At 45.6% G+C, this 20,702-nt stretch overlaps 1 protein-coding gene across 2 annotated transcripts in view; it reads left to right on the top strand.

The window, feature by feature from the left end:
- LOC121586337 (RNA-binding motif, single-stranded-interacting protein 3) overlaps nucleotides 1–20,702 on the top strand; it is a 268,385-nt gene that overhangs the window by 69,980 nt on the left and 177,703 nt on the right. For both annotated transcript variants that reach the window (XM_041902950.1, XM_041902948.1), the window contains exon 3: nucleotides 6,863–6,921. In XM_041902950.1, coding sequence (XP_041758884.1) covers nucleotides 6,863–6,921 — 59 coding nt within the window. The remainder of the gene's footprint in view (nucleotides 1–6,862; nucleotides 6,922–20,702) is intronic.

The following is a 20,702-nucleotide window of genomic DNA, read 5'->3' as shown; positions in this document are numbered from 1 at the left end:
CAGAGTGAGTTTTTGCTTGTGTGTGTGTTTGTGTGTCCATGTGTTCAGCTTGTGTGTGTATGTGTGTGTTATTTTTGTCCTGATACAGATCCTGGGTTGACAATGACATCAGCACTAAATCATTCTCAGGTCAGCTGCAGGCACTAACTCAACATGGCCAACACTGCTATTGGAGGCTAGTCAGGCTAGCCTCAGTCAAAGCCTCTTAAATGTGACTACAAAGAGCCGGATCCCAGATGAGTGTAAACTGACCAAATGCAACCCAATCTTGGGTGTGATCAAGTTTTGGCCAGCCCTGGGCCAGTCTTGAAGCCAGAAAAGTATTGGCCTAATCCACCGGGTCACAATTTGTCAAGAGCCGTAGTTGCCAGAAGCGCAATCTTCATAATTAATTTCCAATGCAGAAATGTCAAGATGACATTTTGAAATATAACTGTTGTCTTCCACAGTGGGAATACGTCCCACAGTGAGTAGGACAGGAGGGGGAGGAGGGCCAAAGAGCTTAGTCCTACAGATCACAGAAAACCGTTGTATCACCTAATAGAAGCAGGGAGAGAAAAGCTTAACCGACAACTGTAACATCTTGTACAGTGGTAGTGCAGTGGCCATGCTGTGGGATATCTTCAAAGGGCAGGTCCCTCTACAGTACACAAGTACAGCTCAGGAGAGTGGAGCGTGATTGATTTTGATTCAGTGCTACTTGAGTGAGCAGCGGCTCTCCCCCCTGCCAGGTGTCCATCAGGATAGAGCAGGCTAGTTCAGCAGTGCACAGCACCTGCCTGTCTGTCTCTGCAGTACACTGGGAGACTGGGGCTGCGTCCCATAGAGCCCTGGGCTCTGGTCAAAAGTAGTGCACTATATAGGGAAATGTAGTGCCATTTGGAACACACCTTGGGCCTCCTCGCATGCCCTAACTCTCTGTCCTGTAGTCACAGAGGAAGCTCCTATGCTTCCAGGTGTACTGGTCCTAGTCCTTAATGCTCCACTGCAAAAATAGCTGTGATTTGACCCCTGTCTGCCAGGCTCACCTTTAGAGCGCTGAGAGGGGTCGGCTGAGCTTGAGGGTAAACCGGAACGTGGCACTAACTCAGGGGCCCGGTATCTCCCTAGTGGATGTGGTTATACCAAATAGTAAGTGGAACAGAGGTAGGGAAACACAGACATGGAGCAGAAACTGCCTGGAGCTGTTTCCCACCTACCTGTCATGCCACTTCACATGTCTACCACAGCAAACAGACACACAGACAGCGAGGGCCTTTGGAGAGCCAGAGGGGGGACAACACCACGCTTGGGTGGTCTGCCAGTCCCCCTCACAACACAATGTGGAATATGGGCACGGGGGGGCATGGGCACGGGCTCCTGCATAAGTAAAATCAGGATTATGCCTCTACTGCCATTCATTCCAATTAGACTGGTTTGGATTTCTCCCTGACCAATATGGCTGCCATTTTCAGCCCATTCTGGAACATCAAGCGTTTATGACATAGCCCCTTTAATATGATCTCTATTTTCTCTCAGCTTCGAATCAAATCAAATTTTATTTGTCACATACATGTGTTTAGCAGATGTTATAGCGGGTGTAGCGAAATGCTTGCGCTTCTAGCTCCGACAGTGCAGTAATATCTAACAAGTAATATCTAACAATTTCACAACATATACCCAACACTAGTAAGGAATGGAATTTAAGAATATATACATATATGGACAAGCAATGACAGACCGGCATTGACTAAGATACAGTAGAATATTATAGAATAGAATACAGTATATACATATGAGATGAGTAGTGCAAGATATGTAAACATTATTAAAGTGACTAGTGTTCCATTTCTTAAAGTGGCCAGTGATTTCAATAGGCAGCAGCAGCCTCTAATGTGCTAGTGATGGCTATTTAACAGTCTGATGGCCTTGAGATAGAAGCTGTTTTTCATTCTCTCGGTCCCAGATTTGATGCACCTATACTGACCTCGCCTTCTGGATGATAGTGGGGTGAACAGGCAGTGGCTCGGGTGGTTGATGTCCTTGATTATCTTTTTGGCCTTCCTGTGACATCGGGTGCTGTATGTGTCTTGGAGGGCGGGTAGTTTGCCCCCGGTAATGCGTTCGGCAGACCGCACCACCCTCTGGAGAGCCCTGCGGTTGTGGGCGGTGCAGTTGCCGTACCAGGCGGTGATACAGCCTCCTGAGGTTGAAGAGTCTCTGTTGCGCCTTCTTCACCACACTATCTGTGTGTGTGGAACATTTCAGTTTGTCGGTGATGTGTACGCCAAGGAACTTGAAGCTTTCTACCTTCTCCACTGCGGTCCCGTCAATGTGGATAGGGGGGGTGCACCCTCTGCTGTTTCCTGAAGTCCACGATCATCTCCTTTGTTTTGTTGATGTTGAGTGAGAGGTTATTTTCCTGGCACCACACTCCCAGAGCCCTCACCTCCTCCCTGTAGGCGGTCTCGTCATTGTTGGTAATCAAGCCTACTACTGTTGTGTCATCTGCAAACTTGATGATTGAGTTGGAGTCGTGCTTGGCCACGCAGTCATGGGTGAACAGGGAGTACAGGAGGGGGCTGAGCACACACCCTTGTGGGGCCCCAGTGTTGAGGATCAGTGAAGTGGAGATGTTGTTTCCTACCTTCACCACCTGGGGGCGGCCCGTCAGGAAGTCCAGGACCCAGTTGCACAGGGCGGGGTTCAGACCCAGGGCCTCAAGCTTAATGATGAGCTTGGAGGGTACTATGGTTTTGAATGCTGAGCTATAGTCAATGAAAAGCATTCTTACATAGGTATTCCTCTTGTCCAGATGGGATAGGGCAGTGTGCAGTGTGATGGCGATTGCATCGTCTGTGGATCTATTGGGGCGGTAAGCAAATTGAAGTGGGTCTAGGGTGACAGGGGTGAGTGCTACGGGGCGATAGTCATTTAGTTCAGTTACCGCTGCTTTCTTGGGTACAGGAACAATGGTGGCCATCTTGAAGCATGTGGGAACAGCAGACTTGGAAAGGGAGAGATTGAATATGTCCGTAAACACACCAGCCAGCTGGCCTGCGCATGCTCTGAGGACGTGGCTAGGGATTTTTCATGGCAAAATAGAAAGGCCTTTCTCAGACCTTGCGGGCGGGTCCCGCAAAACTGTGGTACGCTACTAGAGAGAGAGAGAGACTGGGGGAGGACTGACTAGGGCCAGTAAAGACCGTCATAATGGAGACTGAGAGTGATTGAAATAGGATTAGTGGAGACAGGCTGTAGCAGAGCTATAGCATCACCAGTGTTAAACCTGGGCTTCACAGGGACTGTCTCTGTCACATCAAAGCCTCACCAACCAGTCCTGGAAGAGGAGCTGCCAGCACAGTGTCCACACACACACACACACACACACACACACGTACACGGCTTGTGTACGGCTTGTATTCCCTGTTTATTTCCAAAATTCTCCATTATGGGCTAGATGCATGATACTACCTTTTCTTTTCTTCCCACCCCTGGTGTCTTTGTGGGGTATTTTTGGATCACAGACAGGATGCATTGATGAACTTTAACATTTAATGAAACGTGCCATGATGAGTTGGCAACCAGAAACGAGTGTCTCCTGGTCCCAGTGGACCCAAACAAAGTTATAATGATAACTTTCCCCAACTGCATGCCAATAGGAGGCTTTTTTAACTGGTTCCCAGAACGAACCGACTACACACACACACACACACACACAAATAAACACACTCTTGCCTACACAACCAGACATGCAAAAAACTCATGCACACGATCAGTGCAACGTTAACTGTATACATTTTACAATTGATGTGTAACTTCATTGAGTTAGTTGTAGAAATGTAAAGCGCTGATATCCTTTCCAATTTATGTTCTGTCGAACCCTATTCACAAGTGTAGAGTTATACGCTCACGCAAAGAGTTCCACACAAATTAATTACCTTGGGTAATTATGCAATATTTTTTTTTAAATCAAAGCTTATTTGTCACATGCACAGGATACAGCAGGCGTAAACGATACAGTGAATTGCTTACTTGCAAACTTTATCCTCAACAGTGCAACATCAATTAAATAAAACAATTATGCTTTGAGTATATCAATGCCATCAAACATATGCACCAACCCCATGTTGAATCCAATCTTTTCTATTGCTCTTGGGAGACGCCCTCGAATTCTCTCAAAAAACTGAGCAAGGGAACACAGGGAAGTGAGGGCATAAATACACAGGTGAATCAGATAGACACAGGTGACACCAATAGGAAGATGATTAGTCCCGACTGTGAGTGAGGAGGTGCCTGAGGTTGTCGGAGGATGACACCTAGTGGGTCGCTCACAGTTTTCCCGCGGCCCCAGAATCCACCAGTGCATGCGCCCGACGTGCAGCGCGGGCCCACTGAAACCTGACAGGGAGAAAATTCTGGGAGTCTCTGGAGTTGGGGTTTCGGTTCTGGCTCACTAGCACCCCTCCTGATACTAGCGAGCCCTCCCTTTTCCCGGCTTCTCTGGGCATGATTCGCAGTGGTGACCTATCTGGCCGCAGCACAGGCAACGTCCCTGGCGCAGACGCCTCTGCCTCTCCATCATGGACAAGCGCGCCGCACCCAGCTGCATAGCCTCCTCCTGAGGCGTCTCCTCCCAGAAACGGCGGAAAGCCTCCGGGCTGATTGGGGGACGCCGAGGCACAGCTTGCTTCATGCCTCTCTCGTGCGCCCTCTCACAACGCCGATTGTCTACCTGCACCGAGAGGTTGACGAGGCCGTCCAATCTCTCAGGCAGCTCCCTGAAGGAGAGTTTGACCTTCATCCCCTCCGATAGCCCCTGAGCGTAAAGGACAATCAGGGTGGCCTCCTCCCATCCTGCCCCTCGAGCCCGGGTCCGGAACTCCACAGAGTAGTCCACCACCGAACGGTCACCCTGCCGACAGACCGTGAGCCGCCTCCCGGCCTCGTGCCCCGACACCACCCGAGAGGTGTCGAACACCTTGCGTAGCTCCCGGGTGAATAGGTAGGAAAGTTTGGCTCTCACACTCCGCCGTAGCACAGGAAAGGGCCCGACCCGTCAACAGAGTCATAATGTAAGCCACCCGGCCCTGCTCCGTCGGGAAGGAGGAGGGTTGTAGGCTGAATATCAGGGAACACTGGGTGAGGAATTCCCTGCAGCCCTCTGGACGTCCGTCGTACCTCTCCGGAGGTGGTAGGCGGGGTTCCCGCAAGATGCCGATGCGGCGGCTTCCACTCCGCCGGCTGCCAGTGCTGGTCGAGTGTCCACCAGGCTCTGCACGACGATCGTCAGCTGGCGGAGATTCTCGTGATCTGCTGCAGGCTGCGGTCGTGCTGGTTCAGCATGGCTCCCTGCGTTGCCAATGCGCTATGACACTGTGCTGCCTCTGCTGGGTCCATAGTGGCTCAGTTTTCTGTAAGGGTTGGTGTGAGGTGTGACCCAGGTGCGGTGCAGGTTAGACAGCAGGCAATAGGCAGAGATGATGAAACAAGGAACTTTACTGATGGTCCCGAAGCCAGGATACAAAATAACGGACTTTACACGGAAAAACAAAGGCTGAGCAAATAAGACTCTGAAAAACAGGCAGACAGACAAAAATATGAAATACTAACTATGACTGAAATAATAAATAAACAGGGAGAACACTTCTCACGTACCTGTCCATACGTCCCGCGATCAGACACTGATTAGTACTGCTTGGCATAGTGAAACTAGCAGAGAAAACTGAGCAAGGGAACACAGGGAAGTGAGGGCACACAGGTGAATCAGATAGACATAGGTGATACCAATAGGAAGATGATTAGTTCCGATTGTGAGTGAGGAGGTCCTTAAGGTTGTCAGAGGATGACACCTAGTGGGTCGCTCCGGAACTGCGACCCCCTCTTGTAACACGTCTGTAGGTTTGCGTCCCTAATGGCACCCTATTATCTTAATAGTACACTACTTTTGACCCAGGCTCATTGGGAATAGGGTGCCATTTGGGACGCAACCACAGTCAAATTACCCTGCATCTCTATCCCATCAAGACAATAGTCTGATTGGTATCCAGGAGGCTGCGTGTCAGGCTGTAGTTTTCCTCTTTGTGCTCATCAGATCATTACTGCCACCCACCCCACCGCAGCATGCAATAAATAGAGTCTCCACTGTGCGTTGAGAAATTGCACAATTATCCCCTGCTGGTGAAATATGGGCCAGGAAGCTCCACACTTCCCTATGTACTGAGAGAGAAGCTTTATTTCCTACACACACACACACACACAAGGGCACGTACAGGCATGCACGCATACACAAGGTAACAAACACACAGGCAGGCACACACACACAGCGCTGCCTGATGCAGTCATCCTCTAGTCCACACACAGTCCGATGAGTTTTTGCCGCAGCGAGTCGTAGTGCAGTTGTTTAATTAATGGGAGAGATGAAGTGGTAGTCGACATTCCCGATGTGTTAACTTCCGCTGTTCATTTCCCAACAGCGGTAATGGTTATCAAAAGAGCATTATTGGCTCGCTACATTTATTTATTGAATAGGCCAAGTGGAGGTTAGAGAATTGAGAGAGGACAAATAGCCTACTGTAATGGTAATAGCATTACTGAATTCTAAGAATATTCCCGATGTTGTTATGTTCTATAACCATTCCGCCTGGTCATTCTAAAATGTTACTCTGCTTCGCCAAATGTTGTTATGAAGCGTTGATTAATTTTTGACATTAGTGCAACTTTTTCCAACTTTACGACTGGTAGTTATACACGTATGGAAAACATGGAGGATGTACCTTAAATTATTGATGTCTATTTGAGTGATGGCATGCCTAGCCTAAGGTCATAAAGCCAGTCTAAAGTGTAATACTAAAATGCTCTGTCATCTCTTTTCTCTTCACAGATATGGAAAAATAGTGTCAACTAAGGCGATCCTGGACAAGAACACCAACCAGTGCAAAGGTACGTCACCAAGGTCACTGTATCCCAAATGGCACCCTATTCCCTATGCAGTGCACATGCTGAGCCTTGTGTTAGCCACGAGAGCTTTGTGTCTGCCACCGTCTGTGGCGTGACGATCACTCTTCAAGGCAGATGTTGTCATAGGAAGCGTTCGGAGCCAAGCCCTGGCATAAACAAAGACCTCAGTCAAGGAAGCGCCTGCATGTTGTAAATCAATGATTTAGCAGGTAGTGCTAGCTGGAGGAAGGATGGAGGTAAACAACTAGGCCTTGTGATGAAGCTCGCTCGCTGGAAGGACGTCAGAGGATAGGCAGTTGTTGTGCAACCCCTCCCTAGCTAACCGGATCTTGGAAAACAGCATTAGCCTGTGCCGTCTGTATACTCACTATGAATATAATGTTGACACAGCAAACCAAACAATGGAGCCGTGATATTAGCGGCTCATTTTCACATTGCTAATTAAGTGTACATATCCAATTAGAAGGCTAACAGGCAAGTATGGTTTAGTTAAACATTCATTACTATCACTCTCGTCTTACGTCTCAAGCTATTCGTAGAGCTATTCCCTGCTCCAGCCGAGCTGGTACAGTACTGTAAATATATTTCAGTAGTTTTCCTTTTGTTCACTCTCCTCTTAAGCCTGTTACACACTCTACGCAAACGCAGCGACGGAGTGTTGTATGCGGTCCGTTCCAAATATTCAGCGGCATCTCCGTCGCTCCATTTGCGTGGAGTATGTAGAGTCCTTTATTGGCCAAAGCCAGCCTGAGTCTTGGAGGAGGAGAAAAAAACCTGATTAGTCTGGTACTTGCCCCGAGGTGTCTGGCAGCACTGTTTAAGCGCAATTGAACTTCCATCAATAATTTTAATTGCTTTTTGCAGCTTCCTCACTCAGTAACACGACCCCCTTCAAGGTGAAGCCGCATCCTAGCCGTCCTTACCTGGATGGATCCCACCCGTTGTGTGCCGGGTCAAATGTGGAGGCTGGAAAACCCTCGGATTGGCTTAACTGCCTTTGTGTGGGGCGGCAGGTAGCCTAGCGGTTATGAGCTTTGGGCCAGTAACCGAAAGGTCCCTGGATCGAATCCCCGAGACAACTAGGTGAAAAATATGCCGATGTTCCCTTGAGCAAGGCACTTAACCCTTATTGCACCTGTAAGTCGCTCTGGATAAGACCGTCTGCTAAAATGTTAGTGTTTTGCTGGTGACTCATGTAGGCAATCAAAAGTCAGCCTGTGCCCCTTGTTAGGAGGACAGATGGACCCATCGGTCGAGGAAAACAGGGAGAGAGGATTGAGGGAGAGTATGGGTACACCAGAGGTGAGAAGTAAATTGCAGGGTGTGATGATGAAATACAGTAGAGCCTCTCTGTGTCCAGGCACTGGCCTGGTGAGTTATGATCTGAAGGGCCAGGCACTCTGCTCTGTGCTCGCGGGTGTGGGAGACCAGTTTCCCATACCTCACCCGCCTGGAATGCAGCGCTGCTGAGATGCCAAGAGCTAGTATAAGCATCCGTATTTTACGAGTGGAAATGATGGTCCAGCCCTGAGAGAGAGAGAGAGCGAGAGAGAGAGAGAGAGAGAGAGAGAGAGAGAGAGAGAGGAGAGGTACAGAGAGAGAGAGAGAGGTACAGAGAGAGAGAGAGAGAGAGGTACAGAGAGAGAGAGAGAGGTACAGAGAGAGAGAGAGAGAGAGGTACAGAGAGAGAGGTACAGAGAGAGAGAGAGAGAGAGAGAGAGAGAGAGAGGGTACAGAGAGAGAGAGAGAGAGTGTAATAGTTCAAAGGCCTCATCAGAAGCCATGTGTTTCTGTATAAAGGCAGATCTCTGGCATACCCCTCTAATGTAACCTATGTCTCTGATCACTATTGACAGCCAGGGCCTCATTCCTTTCATACTGATGTTGAAATACATGTGCAATATATTTCAGATTTGAGAGAGCTTGACACAGAGGGCCTGTGTTTTTCTTTTCTTGACCCTGACCAGCAATAATTTTTTATTATTGTCTTCTAGTGAGAGACCAATGTTGTAGCATGCCCGTAGACCTTTTTATGATAACATCAATGTTCAGAGGTTACTCTAGTCTACACAATCTGCTTCTAAATAGATTTTTGCCTTTCAAAAGATGGTCTCTCCCCCTCTCCATCCTTGTAAAGGTGAATGCATTTCCCCTCAAAGAGAAGCAGGAAGGCAGGTATGGGTCAGAGCATGCTTTGTGTCTGTCATCAAAAGAGCACAGCGTCACCCTGATCCAGTATCACTTTGTTTTCAGTCGTCTGCCCTTTTGACCTGGCGCTTGTTTAAATGTCAGAAGCAGTGCTTTTTTAACACGGTGGCACCATCAGACAGACACCGAACTGGGAACAAGCCGGGCCAATTCCCCCTTCCTCCTATCCTGTGTTATTTGTATTTAGTTCAGATCAGTGAGCATGCAGTAAAGCGTGAGAAAAGGGGAGGGTGCAAGAGGTCAGCAACCAGTCATCTCTGGGAAAGATGAAAAACATGTGAGATGCACTGAGAGAAAAGAGTGGGAGAGCAACATATTTGTTGTAGGGAGACAGAGATGTGCTGGGCACTGTACAAGTGTCACACACAAATGCACACACAAATGCACGCATGGTCCATCGTTGCCATAGTGCCGGAATAGCAGCCTAGGCTAGGTACACATGTACATTTGTAAATATGTAATCATTTATTTGTACCTTTGATTGCATTTCTTTCAAAAATGTGGTTTTTGTTAGCTAATTTGTTAGCTATCGGCATGGCATGACTGGCAAATCTTCACTGTCATCAAGAAGCTCAGCTAGCTAACTTGCTAGCAAACTAGCTAGCTATGTTTTGATTCGAAGTAAGGGGATAGTGTTTGGAGATGGCAGGCTCGTTGAAGTGGAAGTTTTGAGCAGTTTTTTGGCTGCTTTTGTGGTGGCTGTCGTGGCTTCACCCAGGTGGGTGCTACACATCGGTAGTGGGGGAGTTCTACCCAAGGAGTTTATCTTCAGAGACTTTTACTGAGAAGCGCTGCTTCAGAGATGGAAAGGTCCAGGCTGCCCTGATGAACGGCTCTGGACCAGTCTGAAACCCCCTGGATGTGACCCCCCTCCGTTTCATCTCCGAACTGCCTCTCCTGGCGCTGACTGCTCAAGCCATGAATGAACTACCCTGCCTGCCATGATCGGCTATTAACTATTTGTTTTTGTTTTCCAAAATTGTATGTCTTTTTTGTTTTTTTGCTTAAAGCACTTTGAGATTGTAATGAAAAGCGCTATAAAAGTTTCATAAATTATTATTATTATTATTATTATGGACACACACACACACACACACACACATTCACACAAGCATGCATATACAGTGAGGGAAAAAAGTATTTGATCCCCTGCTGATTTTGTACGTTTGCCCACTGACAAAGACATGATCAGTCTATAAGTTTAATGGTAGGTTTATTTGAACAGTGAGAGACAGAATAACACCACAAAAATCCAGAAAAACGCATGTCAAAAATGTTATAAATTGATTTGCATTTTAATGAGGGAAATAAGTATTTGATCCCTCTGCAAAACATGACTTAGGACTTGTTGTTATTCTGTCTCTCACTGTTCAAATAAACCTACCATTAAAATTATAGACTGATCATTTCTTTGTCAGTGGGCAAACGTACTTTTTTCCCCCACTGTACACACACATATGTACATGAATGCTCGCTCGCACGCACACACACACATTCACACAAGCACGCATGAACGTACAAACACACTCACATAATAATTATTGACACCCTTGATAAAAGATGAGCAACAATGACTGTATAAAATAAATAATACACATACTGAGCTATATTGTATACAAAAAAAGAGGAAATTCTATTAAATTCTATAAAAATTCTATTAAATTATTATAAATTATTTTGTACTAATACAATTACTCAGAGTAAGATATTTTGTTTAACAAGTGATTAAAACAATTCTCAAAAAGGGTAGGAGTCAAGATTATTGAAAATGAGGGCCTCCCGAGTGACGCAGCGGTCTAAGGCACTGCATTGCAGTGCTAGAGGCGTCACTACAGACCCGGGTTCGATCCCAGGCTGTATCACAACTGGCCGTAATCGGGAGTCCCATAGGGCGGCGCACAATTGGCCCAGCATCGTCCAGGTTAGGGGAGGGTTTGGTCGTATGGGTTTTACTTGGCTCATCGTGCTCTAGCAGGATAAAATAATATAATTTCCCTTCTTTTTTTTTATACAATATAGCTCAGAATTTGAATTATTTATTTTATACAGTCATTTTTGCTCATCTTTATCAAGGGCGTCAATAATTTCAGACCCCACTCTGAAAAACACACTCGCAAAGAGTGCACAATCACATTGAGGCTAGCATAGTACAGCCTCTCCTCTCCCCCACACAAAGCCTACACCCCCAGCCACACACTCATCCATCTGCCTTAGGACTCTATGGCTCCTGCAGCAGCCAGCAGCAGATCTATCAATCCTCCACCTGCCTAGCATCACAGCGTGGCTGCCTTACACCTCTGCATCGCACAGGCCCTGAATGAGCCTCTCCATCTTCCCATCGCTGACTCACGCCCTGGATCAAACGGAGAGCAATGTGAACAGGAAGTTGTGAAAGGCTTAAGGGTCGTCAAGCTCTATGGGTAAGAGGGTAGGCATTCTCTCTCTTTCTCTCCCTCTATTGTACCCTCTGGTTCCCTTTGGATGTTTCTCATTTAGTAGGAGTGAGATATGGGTAAGCTTCATCTGAGGGTCTGGGGGAACCGAAGCCACTAATTTGCCATCCCGAGGCCACAAGGGCTTCTTAAAAGCTTGAAAAAGGCAGCTCAGGCATTTGAAGGAAAGCAGGGGCTGACCAAATGGAGACATTTTCCTTGTATGAGCCCTGAGGCAGAAGAAATGACCTCAGCCCTTTAAAAGGACTTCCGTTTCCTCCTCCAGGAGATAAGGCTGCTGAGGCTGAGATTCACCAAGCCCGCCTGGCGGGGCAACACCGCACTGGATTGTGGGAAATTAGATGAGATGATTGGCTCCCACGGCTTTGTTCTCTTCTCAGCTGCCTGTTGTTGTTCCTCAATAGCTAGGTTTCCATTCAATTTGCGACAGATTTTCATGCGAATATTCGAACATCTGCAACAGCTCAACAGCTCACAGATACAGTGCAGGTAGACAACCTACATTATGAGATTATTATGGATAAGAGCAATATTATTTTTATTTGTCAAACGGCAGCCAAGCATCGATCATCATGTCACAAGAATAAGACCCTCAATATCTATTGGAAATGAGTATCAAGCTCATCACGTGCACTTTCACCACCCTGTGAAGTTCATCATAACTTATTTCATTTGTTGCCTAATAAACTGCATGGTTTCCTGAGTTGTAGTGGGAGGACCACACAACATATCATCGCGTGACTCCAAGTTTACTTCGATATGATGTTTATTATATTAGTATTTGCGCATGAAGGCGTTTCCACCGCAATTTCTCACATAATTAATTTTACCAACACAAAAAGATCCCACCATGTCGAATGAACAAATTGTCTGTCGGCATTTATGAAATTTGACCAGCATTTCCATCAGCCCAGTTGTGACTTTTTTCATGCATCAGGTAATTCAGCCGCATGAAATGGTTGGATGGAAACCTGGTAACCACGTAACCTGTCATCCAGTTTATATTGTAGAGTATGGTACTTGCAATACCAGGATAGTGGGTTCAATTCCCGGGAACACCCGTACTTAAAATGTATGTCTGTATGACTCTGTCGCTTTGGATAAAAGCGTCTGCTAAAAGGCATATGTTATTATATTAGATGATAATTAAATCCACAATGGTAATTACATAGAAGGTACACTACACAATATGGCACGGCACTTCAGTAATGCACTTTCAAGGATTTGCAAACAAACTCCCGATATGGCGTCTTGCTGTGAAATAATTACAGGTTTTAATGAAGGTTTAAATACAATTAATTTCCGACACACTGTCATTATTCTCAGTGTCTGTGTACATAATAACAATTGTAGTGATATAGCAATATAAACTGGTACCTTTCCCTAATGGAAATAGAAAATATATATTATATAAAGTGGGGCATCAATTTCTAGAATTACACACATTCTCCATTACAATTGCCTGCATCCATACACTAACCCCCTAGCACAGAATGACCTTTTAATTGAGAAATATCTGCCATGTTAGTCCCTATAAAGAGAGATTTATAGCTACATTGATGGCTGAGTATAGTATTGCATGATTCCGAGCATAAAGGAGAATTGATGAATGAGGTTGCGCTCTCCGAAAAGCCCTGTTTCGGATTGTCCCGTATGGCTTTTCGGGGAAGTGGACAGAGAGAAAGGCAAGTGATTGCTGTTTGTATCCATTATTGGTTTCTCATTAGAGGGGCCGAGATAGACAAATGTTTATATGTTGTACACGATGCCGGCGCAATTAAGGATTCTCTCCATAGCCCCTCTGCCCTTTGAAAGTGAATTATGTGCAGATGAGAATCTCAACTGAAGTGCGGCCAGCAGCAGACCTCTTCCAAAATGCCTCTCTCTCCCCAAAAGCGATTCCAGAACGAGGCGAGCTATGTAGAAAGGAGAGAGCGAGGCAGGGAGAGAGACCGTTAGCCTTTCCCCTGTTCGCATGTGTATTAATGACCTTAATTAGTAATCACGATGGGAGTATTCCATTAATTGGGTGGCGTCCAGCACTCAAACCTCAATGTGTTGTACTCATACTCCATTCATTTTGTTTTGCTACTGAGCCTCACACTGCTCAAGCCACCCCCTCTCCCTCCCCCTTCCATCTCCCATTCCTGTAAGCCAAGGCGCTCTCTCGTCTTCCAAGTTGGCCGCTCACCAAGCTGGCGTCTGATTGGGCGAGCACGTCGTAAATGGAACCCGGCCACCACATTCCTCCAGCAGTGACCTTTTGTCCCCCCTCCACTTCCTGTGCTGCTCCCGTTGGCAGTGTGGTCACCGCTTCGCTTCCAGTCCAGGCCGGCCGGGAGACCAATGCCCCGGGGACAGCAGCACAGTCTCCGTGCCATGAGCCCTGAGCTCTGACACCATCCTTGCTTGTGTTCTACGTCAGTTCCATCCTTATACAACTCTGTTGGGCTCTCTTTCATCCCAATCCATTGACAAACGGCCTTGAGGGTTATCAGTCGAGGGTGTATCTATCACCATTTTCTATCCGAGAGTCACCGTCACTGGTGTGGTAACCACAATGAGGGCAGCGGCCTTCCCCTGACCTGCCAGGGGTTTGGGGGTTCACCCCTGTATCTTCCTGAGTAATGATCATATCCTTGATTAGTTAAGGAAGGAATAAATCAAAAAAGCATGAATAAGGGTAGATGTGGGGCGGCTTGGCTGTTCCTCATGAATTAATCAGAACTGGGGGACAAAGAGGGCCGCACTTAAAAAATACAGGAACACTTTGTCCTTGTCATGATTTTAATGTTTGTCTGCCTGGGAGATTTATTTTTCGGGGGCCCCTCTTGATTTTTCATTGATCTACGCTTTGTTCAAATATTTACTCTGTCTGCCCATCTTTGTGCAATCTGCCACGGTAGCTGAGGGGATTATGTTGCTGTTGCTGCATCAACAATCAGGCAAAACTGGATGTACATGTAGCATAAAATGGCACTGTCTGTATATGAATTGTACCTCTACAACTCCAAGCTTTGTAGGCTTAAGTGCCCCCTCTGGTTCTCACCTTTTCATGTAATCTGCCACTGTTTAAAGCCAGGTCTCTTGACATTCTAGCCGATGACCCAAATGACTTAAATCGTCATATGAAATTTCATGCATGAAGTAGCCCTCAAGAACCAAGATTTTACACCCCCGCACGCTAGACCTGCCACATGACTGCATACAGTACGTACACATACACTACATGACCAAAAGTATGTGGACACCTGCACGTCGAACATCGCATTCCGAAATCATGGGAATTAATATGGAGTTGGTCCCCCCTTTGCTGCTATAACAGCCACCACTCTTTTGGGAAGGCTTTACACTAGATGTTGGAACATTGCTGCGGGGACTTGCTTCCATTCAGCCACAAGAGCATTAGTGGGATCGGGCACTGATGTTGGGCGATTAGGCCTGACTCGCAGTCGGCATTCCAATTCATCCCAAAGATGTTCGATGGGGTTGAAGTCAGGGCTCTGTGCAGGCCAGTCAAGATCTTCCACACTGATCTCGACAAACCATTTCTGTATGGACCTCGCTTTGTGCACGGGGGGCATTGTCATGCTGATACAGGAAAGGGCCTTCCCCAAACTGTTGCCACCAAGTTGGAAGCACAGAATTGTCTAGAATGTCATTGTATGCTGTAGCGTTAAGATTTCCCTTCACTGGAACTAAGGGGCCTAGCCCGAACCATGAAAAACAGCACCAGACCATTATTCCACCTCCACCAAACGTTACAGTTGGCACCATGCATTGGGGCAGGTAGCGTTCCCCTGGCATGAAGAGTAATTCATCACTCATCACTGCCTGATTGAAACATGATTCATCACTCATTACTTTCCACTGCTCCAGAGTCCAATGGCGGCAAGCTTTACACCACTCCAGCCGACGCTTGGCATTGCGCATGGTGATCTTAGGCTTGTGTGCAGCTGCTCTGCCATGGAAACCCATGTCATGATGCTCCCGACGAACAGTTATTGTGCTGATGTTGCTTCCAGAGGCAGTTCGGAACTCTGTAGTGAGTGTTGCAACTGAGGACAGACAATTTTTACACGCTATGCGCTTCAGCACCCAGCAGTCCCGTTCTATGAGCTTGTGTGGCCTACCACTTCGCAGTTGAGCCGTTGTTGCTCCTAGATGTTTCCACTTCACAATAACAGCACTTACAGTTGACCGGGGCAGCTCTAGCAGGGCAGAAATTTAACGAACTGACTTGTTAGAAAGGTGGCATCCTATGACGGTGCCACGTTGAAAGTCACTGAGCTCTTCAGTAAGGCCATTCTACTGCCAATGTTTGTCTATGGAGATTGCATGGCTGTGTGCTCGATTGTATACACCTGTCAGCAACAGGTGTGGCTGAAATAGCCGAATCCACTCATTTAAAGAGGTGTCCACATACTTTTGTATATGCAGTTGAAGTCAGAAGTTTACATCCACCTTAGCCAAATACATTTAAACTCAGTTTTTCACAATTCCTGACATTTAATCCTAGTAAAAATTCCCTGTCTTAGGTCAGTTAGGATCACCACTTTATTTTAAGAATGTGAAATGTCAGAATAATAGTAGAGAGAATTATTTATTTCAGCTTTTATTTCTTTCATCACATTCCCAGTGGGTCAGAAGTTTACATACACTCAATTAGTATTTGGTAGCATTGCCTTTAAATTGTTTAACTTGGGTCAAACGTTTCGGGTAGCCTTCCACAAGCTTCCCACAATAAGTTGGGTGAATTTTGGCCCATTCCTCCTGACAGAGCTGGTGTAACTGAGTCAGGTTTGTAGGCCTCCTTGCTCGCACACGCTTTTTCAATTCTGCCCACACATTTTCTATAGGCTTGAGGTCAGGGATTTTTGATGGCCACTCCAATACCTTGACTTTGTTGTCCTAAAGCCATTTTGCCACAACTTTGGAAGTATGCTTGGGGTCATTGTCCATTTGGAAGACCCATTTGCGACCAAGCTTTAACTTCCTGACTGATGTCTTGAGATGATGCTTCAATATATCCACATCATTTTCCTTCCTCATGATGCCATCTATTTTGTGAAGTGCACCAGTCCCTCCTGCAGCAAAGCACCACCACAGCATGGTGCTGCCACCCCCGTGCTTCACGGTCGGGATGGTGTTCTTCAGCTTGCAAGCAACCCCCCTTTTCCTCCAAACATAACAATGGTCATTATGGACAATCAGTTCTATTTTTGTTTCATCAGACCAGAGGACATTTCTCCAAAAAGTATGATATTTGTCCCCATGTGCAGTTGCAAACCGTAGTCTGGCTTTTTTATGGCGGTTTTGGAGAAGTGGCTTCTTCCTTGCTGAGCGGCCTTTCAGGTTATGTCGATATAGGACTAGTTTACTGTAGATATAGATACTTTTGTACCCGTTTCCTCCAGCATCTTCACAAGGTCCTTTGCTGTTGTTCTGGGATTGATTTGCACTTTCGCACCAAAGTACGTTCATCTCTAGGAGACAGAACGCGTCTCCTTTCTGAGCGGTATGACAGCTGCGTGGTCCCATGGTGTTTATACTTGCGTACTATTGTTTGTACAGATTAACGTGGTACCTTCAGGCGTTTGGAAATTGCTCCCAAGGATGAACCAGACTTGTGGAGGTCTACAATTTTTTTTCTGAGGTCTTGGCTGATTTCTTTTGATTTTCCCATGATGTCAAGCAAAGAGGCACTGAGTTTGAAGGTAGGCCTTGAAATACATCCACAGGTACACCTCCAATTGACTCAAATGATGTCAATTAGCCTATCAGAAGCTTCTAAAGCCATGACATAATTTTCTGGAATTTTCCAAGCTGTTTAAAGGCACAGTCAACTTAGTGTATGTAAACTTCTGACCCACTGGAATTGTGATACAGTGAATTATAAGTGAAATAATCTGTCTGTAAACAATTGTTGGAAAAATTACTTGTGTCATGCACAAAGTAGATGTCCTAACCGAGTTGCCAAAACTATAGTTTGTTAACAAGAAATGTGTGGAGTGGTTGAAAAACGAGTTTAAATGACTCCAACCTAAGTGTATGTAAACTTCCGACTTCAACTGTATAGTGTAAGCTGTTGCTATTCTGATAGAGCTAACAAAGCTAATGCTGTTGACATGGCAATGTGTGTTTGTCTGTATGGATGTATGTACACTACTGTTCAAAAGGTTGGGGTCACTTAGAAATGTCCTTGTTTTCGAAAAGAAATGCAATTTTTTTTGTCCATTAAAATAACAGCAAATTGATCAGAAATACAGGGTAGACATTCTTCATGTTGTAAATGGCTATTCTAGCTGGAAATTGCTGTTTTTTTATGGAATATCTACATAGGCGTACAGAGGCCCATTATCAGCAACCATCAGTCCTGTGTTCCAATGGCACGTTGCGTTTGCTAATCCAAGTTTATCATTTTAAAAGGCTAATTGATCAATAGAAAACCCTTTTGCAATTATGTTAGCACAGCTGAAAACTGTTGTGCTGATTAAAGAAGCTATAAAACTGGCCTTCTTGAGACTAGTTGAGTATCTGGAGCATCAGCAATTGTGGGTTCGATTACAGGCTCAAAATGGCCAGAAACAAATAACTGTCTATTCTTGTTCTGAGAAATGAAGGCTATTCCATGCGAGAAATTGCCAAGAAACTGAACGCTGTGTACTACACAGAACAGCGCAAACTGGCTGTAACCAGAATAGAAAGAGGAGTGGGAGGCCCCGGTGCACAACTGAGCAAGAGGACAAATACATTAGAGTGTCTAGTTTGAGAAACAGACGCCTCACAGGTCCTCAACTGTCAGCTTCCTTAAATAGTACCCGCAAAACACCAGTCTCAACGTCAACAGTGAAGAGGCGACTCCGGGATGCTGACCTTCTAGGCAGAGTTGCAAAGAAAAAGCCATATCTCAGACTGGCCACCTACAACAGGACAATGACCCAAAGCACAGCTCCAAACTATGCAATAACTATTTAGGGAAGAAGCAGTCAGCTGGTATTATGTCTATAATGTAATGGCCAGCAAAGTCACCGGATCTCAACCTTATTGAGCTGTTGTGGGAGCAGCTTGACCGTATGGTACGTAAGAAGTGCCCATCAAGCCAATCCAACTTGTGGGAGGTGCTTCAGGAAGCATGGGGTGAAATCTCTTCAGATTACCTCAACAAATTGACAACTAGAATGCCAAAGGTCTGCAAGGCTGTAATTGCTGCAAATTGAGAATTATTTGACGAAAGCAAAGTTTTAAGGACACAATTATTATTTCAATTAAAAATCATTATTTCTAACCTTGTCAATGACTACATTTCCAATGCATTTTGCTATATTTCCTATTCTAACTCATTTCATGTATGTTTTCATGGAAAACAAGGAAATTTCTAAGTGACCCCAAACTTTTGAACGGTAGTGTGTGTGTGTGTTTGCACCCTTTTTGCGTGGGTCTCTAGTGCCTGTTAGTGTTTTGCCAGGGGATCCATCTTGAAGGTGGACTCAGCAATATGACATAGATGCACAAAGTAAACCACATAGTGGGCCAATTTCCACAACAACTAAGAGCATTGAAGAGCGAGGCTCAACTTCTCGGCTGGTTTGGTGCTACCACGCTCTAACAGCATGAAGCGAACTTATGCACATGCGCAGATACTGTGTGTGACTGTGTGAGAGCGAAGTGTTGCATCTCGCTCATCTCTATCTGTGGTGCTACTCGTGACAACGTCATTTCGCTGAGTCTACCTTTAACAACATTTTGACAAGTAATGAACACCCTGCAGGTCTCTGCCTCCTTCTCAAGAGCTCTTCAGATGATATACCCAACACGTCAGGGTTATGCTATTAAGCTAACAAGACAATGTAATTACTTTGTATTACCGTGTAACTGAGTGGGGAAGACATTTACACATCAGAATGGAGACCAGGTTTGCTGCGCGTCAGTGTTGTAGTACTCGAGACCGGTCTTGGTCTCGAGTCTGGTCTCGAGACCACATATTGAGTGTCTCGGTCTTGTCTCTGTGTCCTCCTAATTTCTTCCCGAGACCAGCAGAGTAAAAACATCATAATAATTGTCTGAGCATAAAACCACTTCGCCAGGCCAAATATATACACTCCTTTCTTGAAACATTAATATCTTAATAGCCTTATCTATTATAGACATGTTTGCGCAGTGGCAAACCTATAGAACTTCAGTGTGTGACAGGTTTGTGATTCTGAAAGGACAGCAACCGTAACAATTTTGTAAAACACAAAGGGCTAGTGGTGTAGTGGAGGGTATACGCAGGTATAAACCGTATACCCACTTTTTTTCAGTGGGTATTGCGTATACTCACTTCTTAATCCCTACTGATGCGTATCAAAGTAGTGTAGTGGAGGTATACGACTTATCAATGACACTGCCGGAAAGTATTCAGACCCCTTGACTTTTTCCAGATTTTGTTACGTTACAGCCTTATTCTAAAATGGATAAACAATAATTTTTTTCACAGCAATCTACACACAATTACCCATAATGACAAAGCAAGTGTTGGTTAGTAGGCTATTTGTGATGCGCAATTGTCATCATGGCTGTTTGCATCAGGGGCGTAGACATGGATGAGCCTGGTTGGACACAGGCCCACCCACTGGGGAGCCAGGCCCTGACAGGCCCCCCGATCAGATTGATGTGGTTTAAGCATTGTTGTGGACTTAGACCATCACATTTGAGAGTGAAAATGAGAAATATTGTTAGGAAAACTATTTTTCTTTTTTAAAATAGGAAAACAGGATTTTTCACACATTGTGTCTTTCCTTCACTGGGCAGGCCGTTTGGGAACCTTTTGGCATAATTAGAGTATACCCACTTCTCCAGGATGTGCATAGGGCTGATGGAAAGACAGCAGCAATACACAGCATGATGTTAAAGGATAAGCTTTCCATAAACTCGAACATAATAAGCCAGTAGGTCCCAATCATAAGAATACAAAAACACAACCATTAAGCATTTCCCAATCGAAATTTACAACTATTACTTCCCATTGCAAAAAACATTGCAGGTTTAGCACACAAATAACTTGTGACCTAAAGTTTAAAGTGGAACTGACAGCGTTTTAACTACTTTGCAGATATGAAA

Source organism: Coregonus clupeaformis, chromosome 17, assembly GCF_020615455.1.
Source record: "Coregonus clupeaformis isolate EN_2021a chromosome 17, ASM2061545v1, whole genome shotgun sequence".
Classification (NCBI taxonomy): Eukaryota; Metazoa; Chordata; class Actinopteri; order Salmoniformes; family Salmonidae; genus Coregonus; species Coregonus clupeaformis.
This window is presented reverse-complemented; position numbering and strand designations above follow the sequence as displayed.